General features: G+C 43.2%; 2 protein-coding genes across 4 annotated transcripts in view; both read right to left on the bottom strand.

The window, feature by feature from the left end:
- The window catches only part of tbc1d5 (TBC1 domain family, member 5), a 19,726-nt gene extending 12,602 nt beyond the window's left edge, over positions 1–7,124 (bottom strand). The window contains exons 1-7 of the mRNA XM_031854236.1: positions 7,046–7,124; positions 2,615–2,666; positions 1,970–2,088; positions 1,109–1,166; positions 826–934; positions 523–612; positions 103–317 (exon numbers count right to left, since the gene is read on the bottom strand). Of these exons, the coding sequence (XP_031710096.1) occupies positions 103–317; positions 523–612; positions 826–934; positions 1,109–1,166; positions 1,970–2,069 (572 nt within the window). The 5' untranslated portion in view covers positions 2,070–2,088; positions 2,615–2,666; positions 7,046–7,124. The remainder of the gene's footprint in view (positions 1–102; positions 318–522; positions 613–825; positions 935–1,108; positions 1,167–1,969; positions 2,089–2,614; positions 2,667–7,045) is intronic.
- A 1,873-nt stretch (positions 7,125–8,997) lies between these two features.
- Positions 8,998–19,033, bottom strand: part of satb1a (SATB homeobox 1a) — a 13,340-nt gene continuing 3,304 nt past the window's right edge. For all 3 annotated transcript variants that reach the window (XM_031853708.1, XM_031853707.1, XM_031853709.1), the window contains 6 exons: positions 17,703–17,814; positions 16,660–17,198; positions 15,095–15,292; positions 13,774–13,929; positions 11,882–12,085; positions 8,998–11,079 (listed from right to left, as the gene is read on the bottom strand). In XM_031853708.1, coding sequence (XP_031709568.1) covers positions 10,177–11,079; positions 11,882–12,085; positions 13,774–13,929; positions 15,095–15,292; positions 16,660–17,198; positions 17,703–17,814 — 2,112 coding nt within the window. In that variant the 3' untranslated portion in view covers positions 8,998–10,176. The remainder of the gene's footprint in view (positions 11,080–11,881; positions 12,086–13,773; positions 13,930–15,094; positions 15,293–16,659; positions 17,199–17,702; positions 17,815–19,033) is intronic.

Raw genomic sequence — 19,033 nt, 5'->3', positions numbered from 1 at the left:
GGGCAGCACGACCTGGTTTTCAACAACCCGCTGTCACAGGATGAGGGGGTGCGTGTGTGTTTGTGTGTGAATATATATTTTTTTTTTTTTTAATGAATCCACATTAATGAACAACTGAAATAGTTTATAATTATTGCAACAGTCTGGAGGGAATGCATTAGGGCCACATTTTGCATGCAAATATAAAGCAACTGAGTAACAACGAGAGGGAGACATGGAGTCACACACAAACACACACTCACCCCCTCATCCTGTGACAGCGGGTTGTTGACAACCAGGTCGTGCTGGCCTGCAGCTTTGCGAGGGTTCGTGATGTGCTGTGACCAAAAAAACAACAACAACAAAGATGTCAATAACAGCCAGTCACAGATCAGTGATCAGTACATTCCTTTAGGGCTACACTGTCAGAAAAGCATGACCTGGCTGCAGAAACACAAAAAGGCTACTGCAACCTGTGCAGGTGACTTGTATCACCATGTTCTCCTGCTGCTGAGGGAAATGGCCACACAGAGGCGCTCTCACCGTGTCTTTGATCTGCTCATACTGGGCCCGGTGCTCCTTGGTCTTGTTGATCCACTGACCCTTGTCTTCTGGAAGAGCCTCAAGGTACAACTGCAGACAGCCAGCACACAGGTGAGCACATGCTCTTAGAAGTCATACACACGCAGACAGTTGACACTTTCAAAAAACTAAAACTCTAGGCCCCCCGTTTCCACCAAAGAAGGTCTGCAAGCTGCCAAAAGTGCTGTCTTTCATGAGCGAAGGAAATTGCCACAGCCACTTTAATCACACTCGATAGGACCGCTTGATCCACTTGGCAGTTACCTTCCAGCACACGCTCCGAAAGCGGCTGCTCCTCAGTCGACCATTGATGCCTGCCTGCCGGATCCTGGCCAGGTAATTACTGTTGAGGAACAGGTCGTCCCATTCTTTCCTGTGCGGACGAGGGGAGGCAGAGGACGGGGAGATTTATGAGCTCCCCAACCCAAATTGGGCACAGTATTCCATCTAATGTGTCATATCCTGCCAGTAAAGCAGGAGGCTGGAGCAGTGAGCTGGGCCAAGAGTTTATGGTACACCCACACAACAAGATACTGGAAACACTCACCTGTACGAGAGGAAGGTTGACTGAGACTGTGAGTAAGTGCTGCTGTCAAGAGAGCCTCCTGTTAAAGCACACACACACACACACACACACACACACACACACACACACACACATAACCACAAGGGGGCGATGTAAACAACCAGTGCAAAGGAGTCAAAGTGGAAATCAATCATTTTCTAAGCTTAATAAACAAAAATATAACATTTGAAAACTGCCACAATAAGGAACTTGTCTCTTAAGTGCTTTCAAATTACCAATCAGTTATTTTTAGGGGCTTTTTTTTCTCTGTCATGCAGTGACGCAAAATGGGCCAGAAGCAGGGAAAGTGACGACAGAGAGTAAAGCACCATGCTCCTCTTCCTCTTTATTGGCAGTAATAAGTCTAATTTGGCCTGCAGGTAAACATGCATTCAAGTCGGAGAGCTGTCTATCAACATTAGTTACAGGAGTAGATCATTCCACAGGGACACTCGGCATGAATATTCATCAGATCCACGACATGCCTGCCCCCGACATCTTCTCTCCGTCACACGTAAACATAAGAACACAAAAACACCCTCAGCCCGGGGGCGTCGGCCTACCGTGTCTGTGACTCACACTTCACAATGAGCGCCAAAAAAAGTGATTGTGACTCTCTTCTACTCTATGACTCGTCTACTGGTTGGAGCCTTAGTATCCATCATTCCTCTGAGTGGAAGAGTTTAAGCTTTAATACTGACTGGTGTGCTTTTATGAAGTGACCAAACTAAGAACAGTCCCAACGTGACAGAAGCTTTAATTCAAGGATCTAAAATGTCTTTGCCACAGGTTGTGTTTGAGAGCTTAAGTCCCGGTTCTAGTCTGCTGTGAGAGTTGACGTACTGCTGCGGTTCTTGTTGAAATTATTGAGCGGGTCGAAGCCCGTCTCCTGCAGCTCGTCTGTCTGGAGCGGGTGGCGGGTCTCGAAATTGGGGTGCTGCATGGCCGCGACCCAGCCGGATCTGGAGCAGGTAATACGAGACCAGAGAGAACCCAGACAAAAAAGAAAGGAACTGGAATTAAATCACAGGTCAGTGTAACAGAACAGCTGGCAGATCAGCTAGAGCACCCTCAGACCCTTAGATTCACTTAATTCCCGGACGTCTCCGGGATCATGATTATGTTATTTGATCCCACAGCTCAACAGTTGAGCCAAGATAGCCTGATACATGCTGTTTGACATAACTTCAGACTAGACCAAATAAAAAGCCCGTCTCATTTATTAGTTTATGACTCTGGTAAAGTAAGAAAAGCACAGATTTAGGCCATTCTATGTGATCTTCTTTTGATCAATTAATATTTTTCTCCTCCCCTGAAACTGTTAGGAGCCCCGTGCGGAGGCCCGTCTCACACTTTGAAAACCTCTGAGCTCTTATTCTGACCTCTTCATGAAGGGTTGCATCAAAATCTATCTACTGCAATCACTGAAGTCCGCCCCGCTACCAACCCTGAAAGCAGTTGAACTGTTAAATAAATCTCTGAACTTACTGTCACAGCCTCTTGATTCTTCGCCGCCAAGACTCAGAAGAAAAGAATGACTCTGCAGAAAGAGGAATAAACGACAATGAAATCAAACACCTTCAGCCCACAGGGTTTTGCAAATCGCACGTACTCCTGCTAGTTTCTCAAGATTATCAACCCAAACTTTAATGGCGTAAGTAAAGTCACCAAATTTAGGGTGCATATAACCATCATTATGAAACTTGAACAGAAAGTTGTTCATATGTTTTTAATAAGTAGCCTGAATCCCTTGAAACGACGCCGTTAATAGTTATGACATCCAAACAGACGTCCAACAACCAACCAATCAGGCCACAGTCCAGAACTGATGATGATGTCAATAAACAGGACAAACTATTCAGACTTTTGTTATCAGCAGAAAGAAACGTGTGCACTCATGTACGAGTAAATAGTTCACAGTTAGGCTACGAGTGATGGAACAATTGGTCCAATAACCAGTTAATCATCTGAAAATTACTCGACAACAACGATGATCAATTAATTGTTTATGTCATTTATCGAGCAAAACTTCCAGGTTTTCATGCGTGCGACTCTTTTATCTGAAAGTATCTTTGAATTTTGGGCAAAGCAAAACATAAGAGGACCTTGGCCTCCGAGAAATCAAATAACGGGAATTATTTTATTATTTTCTGACATTTTAGAATCGATAAAACCATGAATCTATAAATCATTACAATATTCGGCAGTTTGTGCATCAATTTTAAAATGTATTTATAATGATTTTAGCTCAAATTGTAGCAGACAAAGCTGGAAAATTGACTTAAAAATCAAAATTGTACTAGTTTGTAGCAGGTAAACCCTGATCCAATGCCACTGTGCCAACAATCACAGCTATGAGGAAAGTTGGAACTTCCTCTGTGAGACATCACTATCTAGGTTAAACAATTCTTCCTCCAGTCGTTATCCGGCTTGGGATTATTCCACGTTGATGAATACGGTTCGTCTAATACGCAGGCCTACAGAACAAGCGCGCTTCCACAGAGCATTATGTTTCCTTTCGCTTTATTAATTGTGGAAATAACACAACAAAAGGCATCTCTTAAACCTATTAGCCGGGTGAATGGGACACCGCTTGATAAATCAGCTACACACACGCCATCAAAATAGAAATAATTTGATATGCATAATGTATGTGCCTGTTTTCTTAGGAAACATCTGTTCTCCTCAAAGACTAATGCGCTCTTTAAGTCAAAGGGTTTCTTTTTCTCCCTTCCCTCATAAAAAGGATATTATCCGGTTAAATAATCGTAACTAATCCACAACTAAAAAGAGAGACAGAGGAAGGGAGGAGGACAGTATCTCCAATAATAGCCTGTTGTCTTAGTTTTACTTTGAAAAGAGTGACATGAAAGATTTATCAAACTCTCCCGAGGAGCTACAAATATAACCGTACTCACCTCACACACAGAATATCAATTCATATCATCACCAACTGACTACAATTTGCATTACACAAAGTGTCAAAACATATTTTGAGGAACATTTTTCCCCTACAGGCCCGCAAACCACATCTTTTGTCCCTTCTTTCCAAAAATAAAAAGTAACTCTAAACTTTCTAAAGAGGCCTCCTCAGATCTCCCACTGTCCCTTGTGCTTTTGCGGAGGCCCGTCTTGTGTGCGTAAGCCTTTGTGCGTGGATGAAAGACGATGCGGGTAAAAGAGTCAAGGCCCTTGCCGTGTTAGCACAGTCTAGCCTGAAGCGAGTCTCCTCTTAGCCTCCCGCTGCCTTCATTACTTCTTCCCAGAGTCGACCGACACCCTGACTTTACTACATAACAATCATAGCTTGTGCATAATTTAAAGAGCAGCACCTGGAGACACCTCAATAATTCAAAACGCGTATTTTTTCATGAAATAATCAAATCAATACATAATGAAATGCATCAATAAATCAACAGACAAATAACAGTGCGTCCATCTGTTTCTGAGGTGGAAGATGTACAACAGCAGCCAGTGACGCTCAATCCAAACTGCAGCCGTTGCATTGTCTTGTTACAAACATTGCCTTGAAACACATTCCTTCAACAATCCTAAATGTGTGCTACACAACATTTCACTTCCCTTTACTTTACCACAATTGGAAAGTGACCACAAAACCCCCCCCCCCCCCCGCAGTTTTCACGCTTGATCAAAGCAGCAAGCATCACATTATTTTGGGCCCTGAGAATATGTCAGTGCCTCAGATCAGCTGATCAGCGACCCGGGGGGGGGGGGGGAGGGGGGGTTCACCTCAACACAGCAGACAAGTCGACAAAATTCACGTTCGGCTCTTCTTCAAAAGTGCAGAGGCAGGTTTTGTTCATACTTCGGCCGGACAACCACATGCTTAGAGATACCACGTTGAAGCCGAGCTGACACAAAGAAAAGCTTCAGCCCGCTTCAAGCTCATTGGCCTAACGGCACAAAGGCTAAACTATTCTGAGACTAAACCCAGATTAAACTGTATTAAATGCTAAAGTGCCAGCAGAATATACATTTGGAGACATCTGACTAAATTACCGTAGCTCCTCTGAAATCAACAGGCCTTGTTTTCAGCTCTGGAAATAACTATTTTGTATTCAGTAGTAAAAAAAAAAAAAAAAAAAAAGGAAGTAATTTGATGAACCAGTACACTTGTCTTCGTTTCCACGAACCATTGTCAGAGCAGTCTTACAGTCTTATGTAAAATAGATTCAGAAACATAATCAGTACATGGGCTCTTTAGTGGATGAATATTCAAACAGGATTCTACATGACGGCGATGAGGGGGAGCCGTCACTGGCAGCTACAGTCGGAGCGAAAAGATTGCAGTTCAGTCAAAGTGAAAGAAGCCAGCTAAACAAACTCACATGCCTCTACATCAGCGCACAGCAAGAGCAAAGGAGGCTTCACGGTCACATGCTCCGCAACAGGCTGGGAACAAGCACGACCTCAACCTCGGCAAAAATACTGGGAACTTGCCGGGGTCTCGACTCATTTGATTACCGAATACATGTCGAAGGATTAACCCTGACAAACGCATGTCTGTATAGAAAAACTAGAGCAATGGCTCCTGACCTGTGGGGCTTCTAGTCTTGACATGTTTGAACGTACTTTAAAGTCAGTTTTAACAAGTGCTATTATTCGTGTCCGTTGTTGCGTTTTGGTATGTTTTTGTGATGTAACCTGTCCCTGTTTGTACTTGTATGTATGATACTTTTTACTTTGCTGCTCATCTTGACCAGGACTCAATGGGACCTAACTAGTTAAAAAAAGGATAAGTAATATATACCTACAGAAGGACCCACAAGATAAAACTAAGGGAATGTAATACAATCAACAAGATCTTTACTCTAATCTTAGCTTTTTGGTGAATCGCAGCTTTTACCTCTTCGGGCCTCTAAAGGAGCATCATTCATTAGAGCTGCTCACAGCTCACGGACTTATGCAACCAGTGCTGAGTGATCATAAGTACCTTTATTCTAACAAATCACAAGCAAAAAGGTCTGGACTCACTGCACTAGGCCGGGGCAGGCCTGCATTGCAGAAAGAACCAAGGAGAAACATTTGAACGTGCAGGCATGCTCAGTAAGTTGCAGGAACAGACCTGACCTACAACCTATTTCCTCACACTATCGTCAATGCAGACAGGTGTAGTAAACGTCCCCCTTTGTCTCCTAACTCAATAACCAGGTCACCTATGGGACAGTGTCCCTCCTTCAAAAAAAAAAAAGCAGCTCTTGATTTTTGTCTCTAGTTAAGAGGCTTTTCCCTCTAATCCGAAAAAGCCTGCACACATTCAGCCTAAACGACCCCTGCACAGATATTTGTACTGAACTGGCTCGTGGCGAGCTGTGTGAAACCACATTTTTAACATGTTACCAAACCTCTGCACTGCACTGAATCCATCACAGTCTGTCAGGCAGGGTGGGCCAACCCGAGGAACCGATTTTTCTACCATCTCGGCGCCATAGATGATAGCCAGCACTGACACATGTAGCTATAATTTAACGTAAAACGCACGCAGTGTCCGTCTTTCGTGCAGCAACGGACCAGCGACATGCAGCAGGATTATCGATGCAGGCAGGCAGGAGGGCAAAACGCCAAACAACTGCTACGCTAGCTTGTACCCTGCTGTCAGCTAACAATGCTAAAGGAAGGCTAAGCTAGCTCAATACACGTACGATGGCACGCGGTGGTTGTCAGTGTCGACGTGACACGACTTCACGTGAAGGAAAGCAGGTGAGATAGTGTGGTGTTAGCCTGGCTGTTAGCAAGTTGTAACCGACCCGATGCACGGGCCCGTCTTTACTTCCGACACACTGCTGTAAGCCACGAGAAAAACACACTCTCTCTGTCACACAGAGAGGATAATATACGTGTAAGTAATGCCACATAGTCATCATAACCCGCTGTGGGCTCCTAGTGTGGTTCGGATACCTGTTCAGGTCACGCAGGACTCCTCATTCTGCTGTGCTCGGACTGTCTGCTGATTTGTAAACAGTAGCGAGTCAGGCGGATGTGCTGAAGACCAGCTGACTGATCATGTGACCCACTAGCTGTCGCTCGTGAGGCTACGGGTTTACAGAAACTCAAATGTACTACAAGAACAAAAATGCAGCTTTTAATGCGGGCAGAAATAAATAAAAAATTATTCAAGGTGATAGTAAATTGTAAGTAATGCTCTGATGCTTTAGGTTAATAATCAATAAGAACTTTTGGGTTGCCAGGTTGTGGAGACTCTCAGGGGTAGGCCCTCCTCCAGCAGGACACTTGTTTATTCATCAGTCAATAAATGCATTTTATAGAATAACCCAAGTCTGCACTTATCGGTTGGTTAGTTGTTATTTAAATTAAGTTTCCCATTAGGTCAGAGTTTACCTGATGAAGAAAGGGGTTAAAAACCAATCAATAGGACTTTTAAAACCTTGCAACCCAATTGTTATTATTACTGCGTAAATTACTTGTTTACATTCTGCTGGCAAAGCTACAGTATAGCTGGATATTTGAACTGTCAGGGAGATAATCTGAAACATACAGGATATGAAGTTGTGCATACAATATCCCCACCACCAAGGAGAAATAAAACAGATTGAAGTTGAGGGCTCGACAACATGAGGGTTAATTAAAACAGTTTTATGGAGACTTAATTGCTAAAATTTCTGTGGTCAGGCAAGTCAAATTTATCTGACGAGTGCTTTTATCAAACATCTGTATCACAAAGTGCTTCCCACAGAAGGAAACAGAGATAAACGAAAGCAGCAGGACGGTCGTGATACAAGAGGCAGTGGTCCATGTGAAAATATATAGATGATATTAAATAGCATTGATGAGTCAAATTTCTGCATTGGTAGTGGTGTGTGTGTGTGTACGTGTGTACGTGTGTTTATGTTGTGGTGGGGGTTAACACAAAGCAGTCATAATGACCATGATAGCCATTACCATCATCATCACACCAGGCATGGCATTTCGAGAGCGCCATTATCATCATTGCCATGGCTAATATTGCTGACGATGAGGTTTTTCACGGCCTCTTGTTGGCCCTGACTTAGGTATCGTCATGGAAACAGATGACCAAAAAAGAGCATAGCTTTATTGAATTACTCCATGAAGCTATTCTGACCAAATGGGCCTTGAATGTTGCTCTGTCTGAGTGTAGTGCGGGAGACACAGATGAGAGTCATGGGCAGGGAGAGGGAGACTGAAACCTGGATGGAAATAGCAGTGGAGACAGATAAAATAAAAAGAGACGGGAGACAGAAAACACTCTCAGCACTGAGGGTCACGTGATTGTACAGACACAGATCCACTGGTACAGAGAGCCCTGGTGATCAGCACAGAAGAATACTGTCTGATGGCCGAACAATGACAGCAGTTCACCAACAGAGACAGTTTTATAAGAGGAAATCATCTAACTCTCTAACTTCAGTAGACAGTGGACATCAGAACCATTGGTTTAATCTTTAATGGGTCCTTTACACCAGGCCTCTGCTTGTCTTAAAATAGCAGTCTGATAAATGAGCTTCATCTCTTATTTACTTGATTCAAGAAGTCTTTCTGACATGATAAATCTCACACACTGTCCCGAATCCAATTCTATACGTTGCCAACTAAATATTTTCAAAGTTTAAATGTCATCTGCTGATATTTTTCGACTTAAACAACCATCTTTTTAAGAAGCAGAAAGCAAAAATAGCACTTTACCTCCCAGCTATGTCAGCCTCTGTGTGTTCTTGCAGATTCTGTCACGAGGTTTTAAACCTGAATTTCTTGGTGAAAAAACATCATAACTGTTGTTATTCGTGATAAAAGTTTCCACCTTCTATTTGCATGTTGATTTATACAATTAAATGGAAGTTTTTTTTAATTAAAAGTGATCGTCCGAGCTTCTGGACTCTCAAAACATTTTAATATATTTCACACAGATTGTTTGTGAAATAAACATTTCCAACTGTAACAGATTTAAGTAATGAACATACAGTACAATTATGAATTAGTCTTTCTTTTTTACAAATGAAAGTGCTATCATTTAATTTGACCATTTCATGTACACACTGCACGGCTTCAGACTTATATTTCTAGTCCACAATCTTTCTTCATGAAGAAACATTAAACATTGTGCACTCCATACAGCACACTTCGTGCCTCTGCTACAGTATGTAAATCAGTACAATATGACGACCACAAGATGTGTAAACATAACACTTCCCAAAATAACGTAGTTATTTGAGGGATTTATAGATTCATGCATCAATAGAAACACTGTATGTAAACTATGATGTGTTCAGGAGCAAATTAGATCTCAACACAACTTTGCGATTCAAGTTCAGAAATAGGAATAAAAATGGACTCATTTGCAGAAGAAACATTATAGATGTCCATATGTTGATCAGTTTAGTAACTCAATGTTTTACACACTGCAGTAAAAAATGCAGAGGATACCCTGTCATTTATGAAAGGGTTGATTCCAACTGCTATATATAATTTACAATTTCAACTATCATTTCTTTTAAAACAGAATCAAGAAACTTGATATTTACGACAATGTGACAAAAAACAACAATGTAAGATACAACAACAGTGAGATTCCTGAAGGAAACAGTTTAAAACGACTGATCCAAAACACAACGCAAAAACAAAAACAATGGAAATCACACAAAAAACAGATCGGCAGTGCCACTTTCTACAAGGCATTTCTGGCATGAACATTTCTCAAACTTTAGATCAGTCAACCAAATATAATTACTCTTTTTTTTTTAAAACAGTGATATGTAATCTGAGACTGTTTGTACTGGGTACCATTCACACATATATCTACACAGAAACAATGTGTTATAACATTATCTGCACACACAGTCACAGTTATGTTCTGTCTCAAGTTGCAGTAGGAATGCTGTCTAAGCTTTCTATTGCAGGTGTGCTGTGTGGGTATGAACACTATCCTTCTAAGCTGTGGTATAAAGATATACAATAAGTCAGCTTTTAGTCTTTACACAGCATTTGAGGACACCCACCTATAAAACACCAAAACACCGTGAGTCAGTACTCGTATGTCACTGCATGGATTTGGGTTAGATGTAGCTCTCCTGCTCCTCCTTCAAAGAGCAAATGGTTTGAGTGCCAACGTCAGATTCTTTGAAAACAGTAATGTTGCTTGCTTCATCTATCCCCGTTTCTTTCTCCTCCTCCTCCTCCACCTCCTTTTGTTCTGTTTCAGTCCTTCTATCACCTTCCTCCTTCTGTTCCTCTGCAGTTATGTCCGTCTGCGAGAGGTTTGGGTCCGTGCAGCCATGCTGGTCGTCTCGACTCTGTTTTGGGCTCTGGCTGTCGTGTGGATGCCGGTCGTGATCCTGGCTGTTGAAGAATCTTCGGATGGTGTGTTTGGGCAGGCCCAGCTGAGCCGACAGGGTGTGGACGGCTTCCTCGTCTGGGTTGAGGCCCACGTCCTGAACGAAGCTCTGCAGGATTCCCAGCGCTTCGTGGGAGACTCTTAACCCCTCATCTTGGACCCCATCTGCACCTTTGGCCTCATTATCTGCATCTGAACAAACCCTAACCCCGCCTCGGTCCTCATCCTTCACACCGCACCACTTCATAGTGAGCTTCTCCTTCTCCTCTTTGCTGTTTCCAATGATTTCATCCATCTCTTCTTCACCCACACTCCCATCCCTCACCGGCTCCTTGTTTTCTGAACCCTCGTCCCTCACCCGACCAGTACAACCCCAGTCCCCTCCCACACTGCCCCTCTCTCCCTGTCCCCCCTCAACCCAGTCCTTACTGTCCCCTCTCTCCCCATTACTACTGCCCCTGCCCTGCAGACGTACTCTCATGTGCCCCCAGTTGCCCCCCGCATCACACTCGGCTGGTGATGCTGCACATGGTTGCCGTGGAGACAGGTGAGGTCCTGCCTCTGGCTGCAGGGGTTGATGGGGTTGAAGATGGTGTTGCTGTGGCAGCGGAGAGTTGCGTTGGTACTGACGAGAGAGAAAGAGACATCAGAAGTAATTAGAGTAAAAGCTGTGTTTGGTCTTTTGGATTTTATATTTTCAATGCCAACTAATTTCCATCATGTTAATCTGGATATTATTGTTTTTAACTTTAACGGTAGATGGTAAAGGGAAGTCAGGATAAACAGAAATATATTTGTATGATTTGAAGTCTATTTAAAATGTACAACTAATATAAGCTATTTAATAATTTCACATGTGTCTGTAATGCAACCATCAAGGGTCCATGTCTGTTCAGGCTCTGAACCAGTACATATGAGGTCTTTCTGTCTTGCTATTAATGTAATGGTATTCCACATAACATACTGTACTTTCACAACCAACTGTGAGTCTGTTCATTAATTAAGCCATCCATCCATGCACGAGCTATGGAAGTGAAAGAAAACTAATCAGCCTCACGGATCATCGCTTAACGTGGTAATCATCTTTGTTTGTGGCATTTAGCTGCTTTTCCTTTGGACACCCTAGAGATCTTTTGGCATTCACTGTGATATACTCTCTTTCAAATTTATGGAGACATTTATATTGAACCTTTTTTGATCAGTTCTCGTAAATAGATTTTTTAAGTGCTTTGCAAACATTATATTTCCGGTCACAAGGACAGGCTCCCCTCTAAAATACGATGATTGTTAATATAGTTAGAGGTAGTTTTCTGCCTTTGCTGCTTGTGTTTTTTTTCAAATTCATTCCAAACTGCTGTTTCTATAGCTGACGAGCAAGATCTACCAGCGCACAACAGTCTGTGTTAATCTTGTTTTTTCAGTCTCACCAGTGTATTGTCATTGCTGAGCAGTGTAAGCCTGTCAGCGCATTGCTGCTGTGCTGTCGTGTTGCTGCTCTCCTGTTCATAGATGGCGTCTCGTTCCATCTGGGACAAGCTGAGGAACCGGCGGATCATGCACAGATTCTCCCACAGGGTCCGGTTCTCTGGGTTGGGATCCTCCCTCCAACGCAGCAGCTCACACAGCCAGCCCTACAGGAGGAACGGCAACACTTTACTTTACGTCTCCCTATTTAGCATTTAGAAGAAGAATAAACATTTAATAAATGGTTTATAACACACTATAGTGCGGATAAAAGGACATATCAGGTATCCATAGATAGACAAGGTATCCATCTCTGGAGAGGTTTATGGGTGCAGACTACAAATAGAGCTGCTACTTGGTTGTAAAGACATCCATTTATTAAGCTAAGCTAACCTCGCTATGCAACATATCTTTAAACACTTACTGCACAAACAAAAGACATTTCTAAGTTTCTCTGGCACCAATAATCTAATAATTTGATCTATTCTATAGTGTGGACCTCTGGTATAAGGCTAACATAGCGGTGGGACATCAACATTGACATGGCAACATCATGTACATGTATGAGCATTGATTCATGTTACCCCCATACACCCACTCTCCTATTCATATGACTTATTCGAATTTAAGGAGATATACGTGGTAATACTCCAACGTTGAAGTCTGAATTCAGCTTTCCCTTGGTCTAGAAACTATACATTCAAAAGAATTTATTAAAAATAAGTAAATGTTGTAAAGCAGAGCCAAAAGATGACAGAGAGATTATTCTTTAGCTAGAATGTGTTCTGCCTCACAAGGGAAGAAACTTGTGACAGATTGAGGAACGTAAAGCAAAGCTAGTTTTAGATTCATGAACTGGAGCATGATTCCATTTGCAAGCAGGCTAATATGCACACACACAGATGCACACAAGCACACTCACACACACACACACACACACACACACACACACACTCACACGCACACGCACACACACACACACACACACACACACACACACACACACACACACACACTCACACACCTGGCTGTAGCCCAAGTCTAGCACACAATGCTATCCAGATGCACAGTGCAGATATAACAGAGAGATCCAGCATGGTTGTGCCTGCCAAACAGCCGGGTAATACAGAGTGAGAGCGAGCGTGAGAGAGAGGGAGAGTGAGAGAAAGAGAGAGGTAAAGAGAACATAGGGAAAGTAAAGTAAAATGGGAGGCCAGCGAAGAGATAGAAAAAAAACCCACAGGGGTTTTGGACCACCTGTCGGTACTGGCTTGACCGCCGAATGACCTCCAAACATCTTATGATGAGTAGAGAGAAGGCAAGAAAGAAAGAATGAACAAAATAAACAAAGAAAAAAGAAACAGAAAAAAAAGGAAAGAGAATTGGAGACATACACAAGAGGAAGAAAAAATGAGACAGCTGAAATCCCCCCATTCCATGAAGGGAAATTATCCTCAAAACAAAAGGCAATAACAAGCTTATGAGGCCGCCATAAAAATGAGAACAATAAACACTCGAATCATGCATGTGTGTATGTGTATTAGTGCATTTGTTTGCCTGTGTGTGTGTTTGTGGTATCGTGTGTGCATACATGTGCTCACGCAGTATGTCTATGTGCAGAAGCGGTGTGTATGGGTGCACGTGTTTTTGTTAAAGCGATAATTTAGGACACAATAGCAGTCTGATGCACCGGTGATAGTCCTCTGCAGAGTGCAGCAGCTGGGTTGATTATCTGGGTTTCCTCCACACACACTCGTTATGCCTCAGTGAGAGATGGATTCATCAAATTGGCTGCAATATGTGTGTTTAAGATTGGAAATGTTCATCAGATTCACAACAACAAGCAAGTAAGTACCTGACTCTTGGAGACGGCCACCTTTGCAAACAGAGCCTGAGACACCTTGGCTCTCTTCATCTCGTGCTGGATGTCCTCGTAGATAGAGGCGCCGACATTGAGAACACAACTGTCGGTCCTCAACCCGATGTCCCCTGTAACTGGGGACAGTCTCGACTAAAAAGAGACATACAAGAGGACAGAAAAACAAGCGAGCCACAGTGAGTGTCTAAGTACTGGGCATTTGCAACAAAGTGAAGTGAATCCCACACAGATTGAACAATGCTGTTGAACTTTGTCCAACGAGTATTGTGAACTGGGAAGCCGGTGAGCGATCATGTAGCCCTAGGGGTGCCTGTACAAAGGGGTGTGTGATCTGGGGAGGCAGCATGAACCAACGCACATGATACTCTCTCAACATAAAGCTCCTCCCTTGCAGGAGAAGCAGCTGGCACATTTGTGTAAATTAAAGAAAACATGTGGCAGTCTGCACCCTCTCCAGGTAAACAGAGGGAGTCAGCAGTGTAGTTCACAGGGAGGCAGATTGGAAATACCAGGAAATGGGGGGGGGGGCAGTAGAGACATGGCAAGAGAAGAAGCTAGGGTAAGTCTACTGCGCTGACACAGTTCATATCATCTTTCCTGCACTGCAGTATTGGAAAAATAAAGGATAGAATAACAGAAAAATCCATATTGTAATTTGTTTTCAAGGCTTGGTTAGTGGGTCGTCATTTCCAATACTTTCAAATATTTTGATTTGAATGCGGTTCAGTGAAAACTGATAAAATAACAAGACAACATACAAGCTGCTCTGTGAAGCTGTACTTTAAAACAGTGTCCGCATGCTAAGTTGACATGCACACAGCGGCAATCTTCCCATGCTGACGTTCATCTGAGACTGATAAAAATGACATTAGTTTTGAACATATTTGATCAAAAACCAAAGTACAGATCTGACCTGATGTTAACATTATTAGCTAGGGTAGGGGAGCATAAATGTATATACCAAGTTTCTTGGCAATATATCCTTCGTTGTTAAAACATAGCCCTCAAAACCACAAATGTCTACCTCATAGTGCTGTTAGAGGAAAGGTCAGGGGTACGCAAGCTTCACAACGACTCCCTAATAAGATGTCTTTGTTAACTGAACTAAGTTCCATCACTTTTCTCTCTTTATTAGCACAATATATGCAAAATATTGTCTTTCAAAGCAGTCTATGTTTTTTATTCACCTATCAGTACTCCCTCTTCGATATTTCAGTGCTCTTTCATGGAGAGAGACAGTTAACACATTTCCCAGCAGCATTGTGACTCTTTTGATTTAATCTCTCTGCTGGCTGACCTGTGTGGATCTTGGTGGCGTGTTATTGCAGCTTGGTGTGAATCCAGTCAGGCTTCTGTCTTTCTCCTCCAGGTAGATGCGCTCCCTCTCAGCCTCGGGCAGCTGCAGGAAGCTGTACATGGCCCGCAGGTTGACCAGCAGAGACTGGGAGGCGTGTTTAGGGTCCTCCTCCTTCCGCAGAATCTCTGACAGCAGGCCCTGGTAAAGGCACACACAAGTGGATATTTCTTTATAAGTATAAGCAAACAATACACAAGGATACATTCATGCAATGTCAAATTCACTGCTGGATTGCTGGTGTGCAAATATTGTGAAAATTACGATCGAAATGATCTTAAGGCTATAGTTTAATTCTTTGCTGTGCATCCAAATAAAAAAGTATTGCTGTGAAATATGGATTTTCCCATAATTTACATGCAAAGATGGCAACTATAAAGTTTCTCATATGCCTGAAGGAATTTTGCAAAAGCTCCTCATATCCAACTTTGGATCTCATTCAAAGAGCCACGCTATCAAGTTCCTGCGGTTTAGTGTTTCACAGATAATCCAGAGCCAGTTCCCCAGTCAGTGCTAAGAACGCTGCTCGCCTGTACAGCTAGCATTATTCTGGGTGTATCTGTGTATAGAGGAAAGACCCTCAAACATCACATGCAGATTGTAGGGCTTCCTTCCTGAAAATAAATCAGATTTCACGCTGGCAGTAAAATGAAAAGGGAGGAAACAGCCTTCTTATTCAAATCATGGATCATCTTTGGATCCACCCAGCAAACCCCTCCTTCCAAATAGATGGCAGCTTTACGTGAAATGACAAATGATAAATGCTCCCCTCACTTCTATATGGCATCTTGGCATCACGCCCAACTTGTGTGGCTGGCACCAAAGCACCTTGGACTTGGCAATGGGGAAATATGGGGGTGGATAATAACTAGCTCTGCCCATTGTGATGAAAATGATAATGACGGTAATAATAATAATAACAATAGGCTTAGCCTGTCCTCTGAGCGCGGGTGTGGTGGTGAATGTAAGATGATAGACACAGATAATGTGGTATTTATGTGTTAGAGGCGATGGCAGAGGAAGATATGGAAATGAAATGAGGGAGCCCAATGGAAGGAAAACGGGAAAGATTAAAAAAAAAGATAGATTGACAATCATAGGTAGATATTAAATAGATAGAGGGGCTGCCAGAGTGAAAGGTGGCAAGATGGAGGGACAGTAAGACAGACGAAGAGGTAGAGAGGGAGACAGCTTCTCTCTAAGGGCTTGTGATTAGTTGGCCCAGCAGCTGCTTCAGTGCTGGCACCAGCTTTGTGCTGCAGAGGGCTGGCACCAACACACACACATACATACACACATGCAACGGGGGGAGGGGGCACTGCGGCAAAGGCCATGCCAATGTGCCAACCATCAAACACACATATTCACAAAACACACTTACCTACAACCGCAACACCAGAAACACTTCCAAAAGATAATCACCAGCAAAAAGTTGCAGCCTTTTTTGACTTTCAACACACCCCTTATGCGGATTACACCCCCCCGCCCCCCCTTCTTTCTTTACATACCTGGGTCCTGTTAAAGGCCACCCGGGCAAAGATGGATTGGGAGATGCCAGCTCTCTTCAGTTCCTCCCTCACACCGTGGTAGATGTCATTTGGCACATCTGTTGACCCCACAGACGACCCAGCCAATGTCTGGGTTTGCGGCCCGGCTACAGGGCCTCCCCCTGGGCCACACTGTGTCTGCTGTGGGGCTTGGGAATCAGGGGCTTTGGAGAAGACCATGGCGGGGGGAGCCCTTCCTACAGGCGGGTGGTTGAGATACTGCTGTGGGGACGGTGAGAGACCCTGGCCAGCTAGCATGCGGCTAACAGCATACTGCTGGTTGAGGAACTGGGCCATCACCAGCTGCTGGTTGACAATTTGGGAGCTGAGAGGCTGGGTTACCAACCCGGGAGGGTGCAGGCCGAAGGGGGAACGGCCACATATGTTGGCTACTTCTCCATGAGAGAAAAAGAGGGTTGAGCTCTGATCAGCTGGGCTACTTGTGATTGACTGCTGGGTGAGGGTGATGTGTGTGGACTGGTCAGAGACGCTGTCAATCTCTGGTGCAGGAAAAGGAAAGCAAAGACAGATGTTCAATTATTAACACACCAGATACAGTGTGTCCCAAATACGCACTAGATACTAATTCTAAGTAGCGTTTGAGTATGTGGTGGGTTCGCATTGGAAAAGTGTCAAAATGAAGTATACTCAAAACAGACAGCATGCATATCCTACTAAATACGGTTGATTTTTGAGTGTGCTGCAGAAAAACATTATTTTCCCACAATGCAATCCACAAATTAATCAGAGAGGCTGTTCACAGCTGGAAATTCAATAGGGTGGCGGTGAAACAACCCTGGAAACATCTTAATGTCTGACATTGCACATATTCTATAAATTCTTGTTAGTATGAAATGGTTTGTCTAACTGCTAAAACAGTACGCTATCAAGATTAGTACATAGTATATATACACTATAGAATTAGTATGTAGTATGGCTTTGGGACATGCTGTAAGACTTATTAGACACACTTCATGTTTGCAGGCTTGATTGAAAGCCCTCACCTTTGAAGCATTTGGTCTTCTTGAAGTGCTTGTACCATCGACCAAACTCGTGACACTTGGCAGCTGAGACATTTGCATAGTAAGTGCTATTTACAATAGATGATATCATACTCTGAAACAGAGGGGAAAAGACAATAGAAAATTCATTACATTTTCCAAGCTCCTGCTATGGGCGGCCTGGGTGTCTCAGCTGTTCACACATCTGATATTAATGAACTCAGATCTGTGTTATTAAAAAGACCCCCAGGTAAATAGGATAATAAAGACAGATGAGTGTGTCAGTGTGTGGGCTCTTTTGTGTGCACATGTACAGCGTGTGTGTGTGTCTGAGCATGCATGCGTTCAAGCGTGTGTGTGTGTGTGTGTGTGTGTGTGTGTGTGTGCGTGTGTTTGAGCATGCATGCGTTTGTGTGTGTGTGCAATCAAACAAAACACTAGAGGTCATCAGAGACTAGTGCTTTCTGTCTGTCTCTGTCACACACAGTTTTTCCTCAAAGACTGTCCTGTGCAATCTTTACATCTGATAAATAAGATTTCATCTTCTCATGTTTATTTTAATCTGCTTCTTGCAAACAAGAGAGGGGGTAAAAGGAGTGATAGGAGAGAGGGAAAGAGGGAGAGAGAGATAGGGGAGGGAGGATTGGTGAGTATCAGATCTGCAGAGAAGGAAGGAATCTGAAGACGAGAGAGTTAGCAATTTGTAGATGTCCCTCCGGCAAAATAACAGATAGACTAAGTTGATAATTATGAATATTCATAAAAAGGCTGTCCCCAAATACGGCATGATTAATGGGAAATTATTTCTGCAGTTGTGTCTGTATTTGCTTGATTAAACGATCAAGATCGTAAAACCAGATTTGGATGTTATTGCTGAATCAGTCAAGAATGTAGAGAAAAAGCTAAATACCAAAGAGGGGGAGTGATAGATAGATAGAGTAAGTGAAAGTAAGACGGCAAGGCTGGCAGACAGAGTGACAGGCAGACAGGTTGTTAGTCGAAATAATCAAGATAGGCAGCGGCCCAGGCAGGAAGGCTTTTTAAGAGATAGCCATCTCTCTTTATCTGTTTCTTTCTCCCGCTCTGCCACACCTTATCTTCCTCTGCATCTGGACTTCCTGTCTAACTATTGGACCACACACACTTACTCTGCATCATGCGTCAAACGAGGCCGAAACACACACACCCAAAAACATTTGCAGGGCATGGAAGGGCAAAGATATTACATGCACACTTTGAACTTCAGTCCAATTTCTCTTCTTCTCTCTTCTTGTATGCATGCTCTAAGTGTGTGTGTGTGTGTGTGTGTGTGTGTGTGTGTGTGTGTGTGTGTG

The sequence above is a fragment of the Anarrhichthys ocellatus genome, unplaced genomic scaffold (assembly GCF_004355925.1).
Source record: "Anarrhichthys ocellatus isolate YVR2014 unplaced genomic scaffold, GSC_Weel_1.0 scaffold14, whole genome shotgun sequence".
Classification (NCBI taxonomy): Eukaryota; Metazoa; Chordata; class Actinopteri; order Perciformes; family Anarhichadidae; genus Anarrhichthys; species Anarrhichthys ocellatus.
Note: the sequence above shows the minus strand (reverse complement) of the source record. Positions and strands in the feature narration are given on the sequence as shown.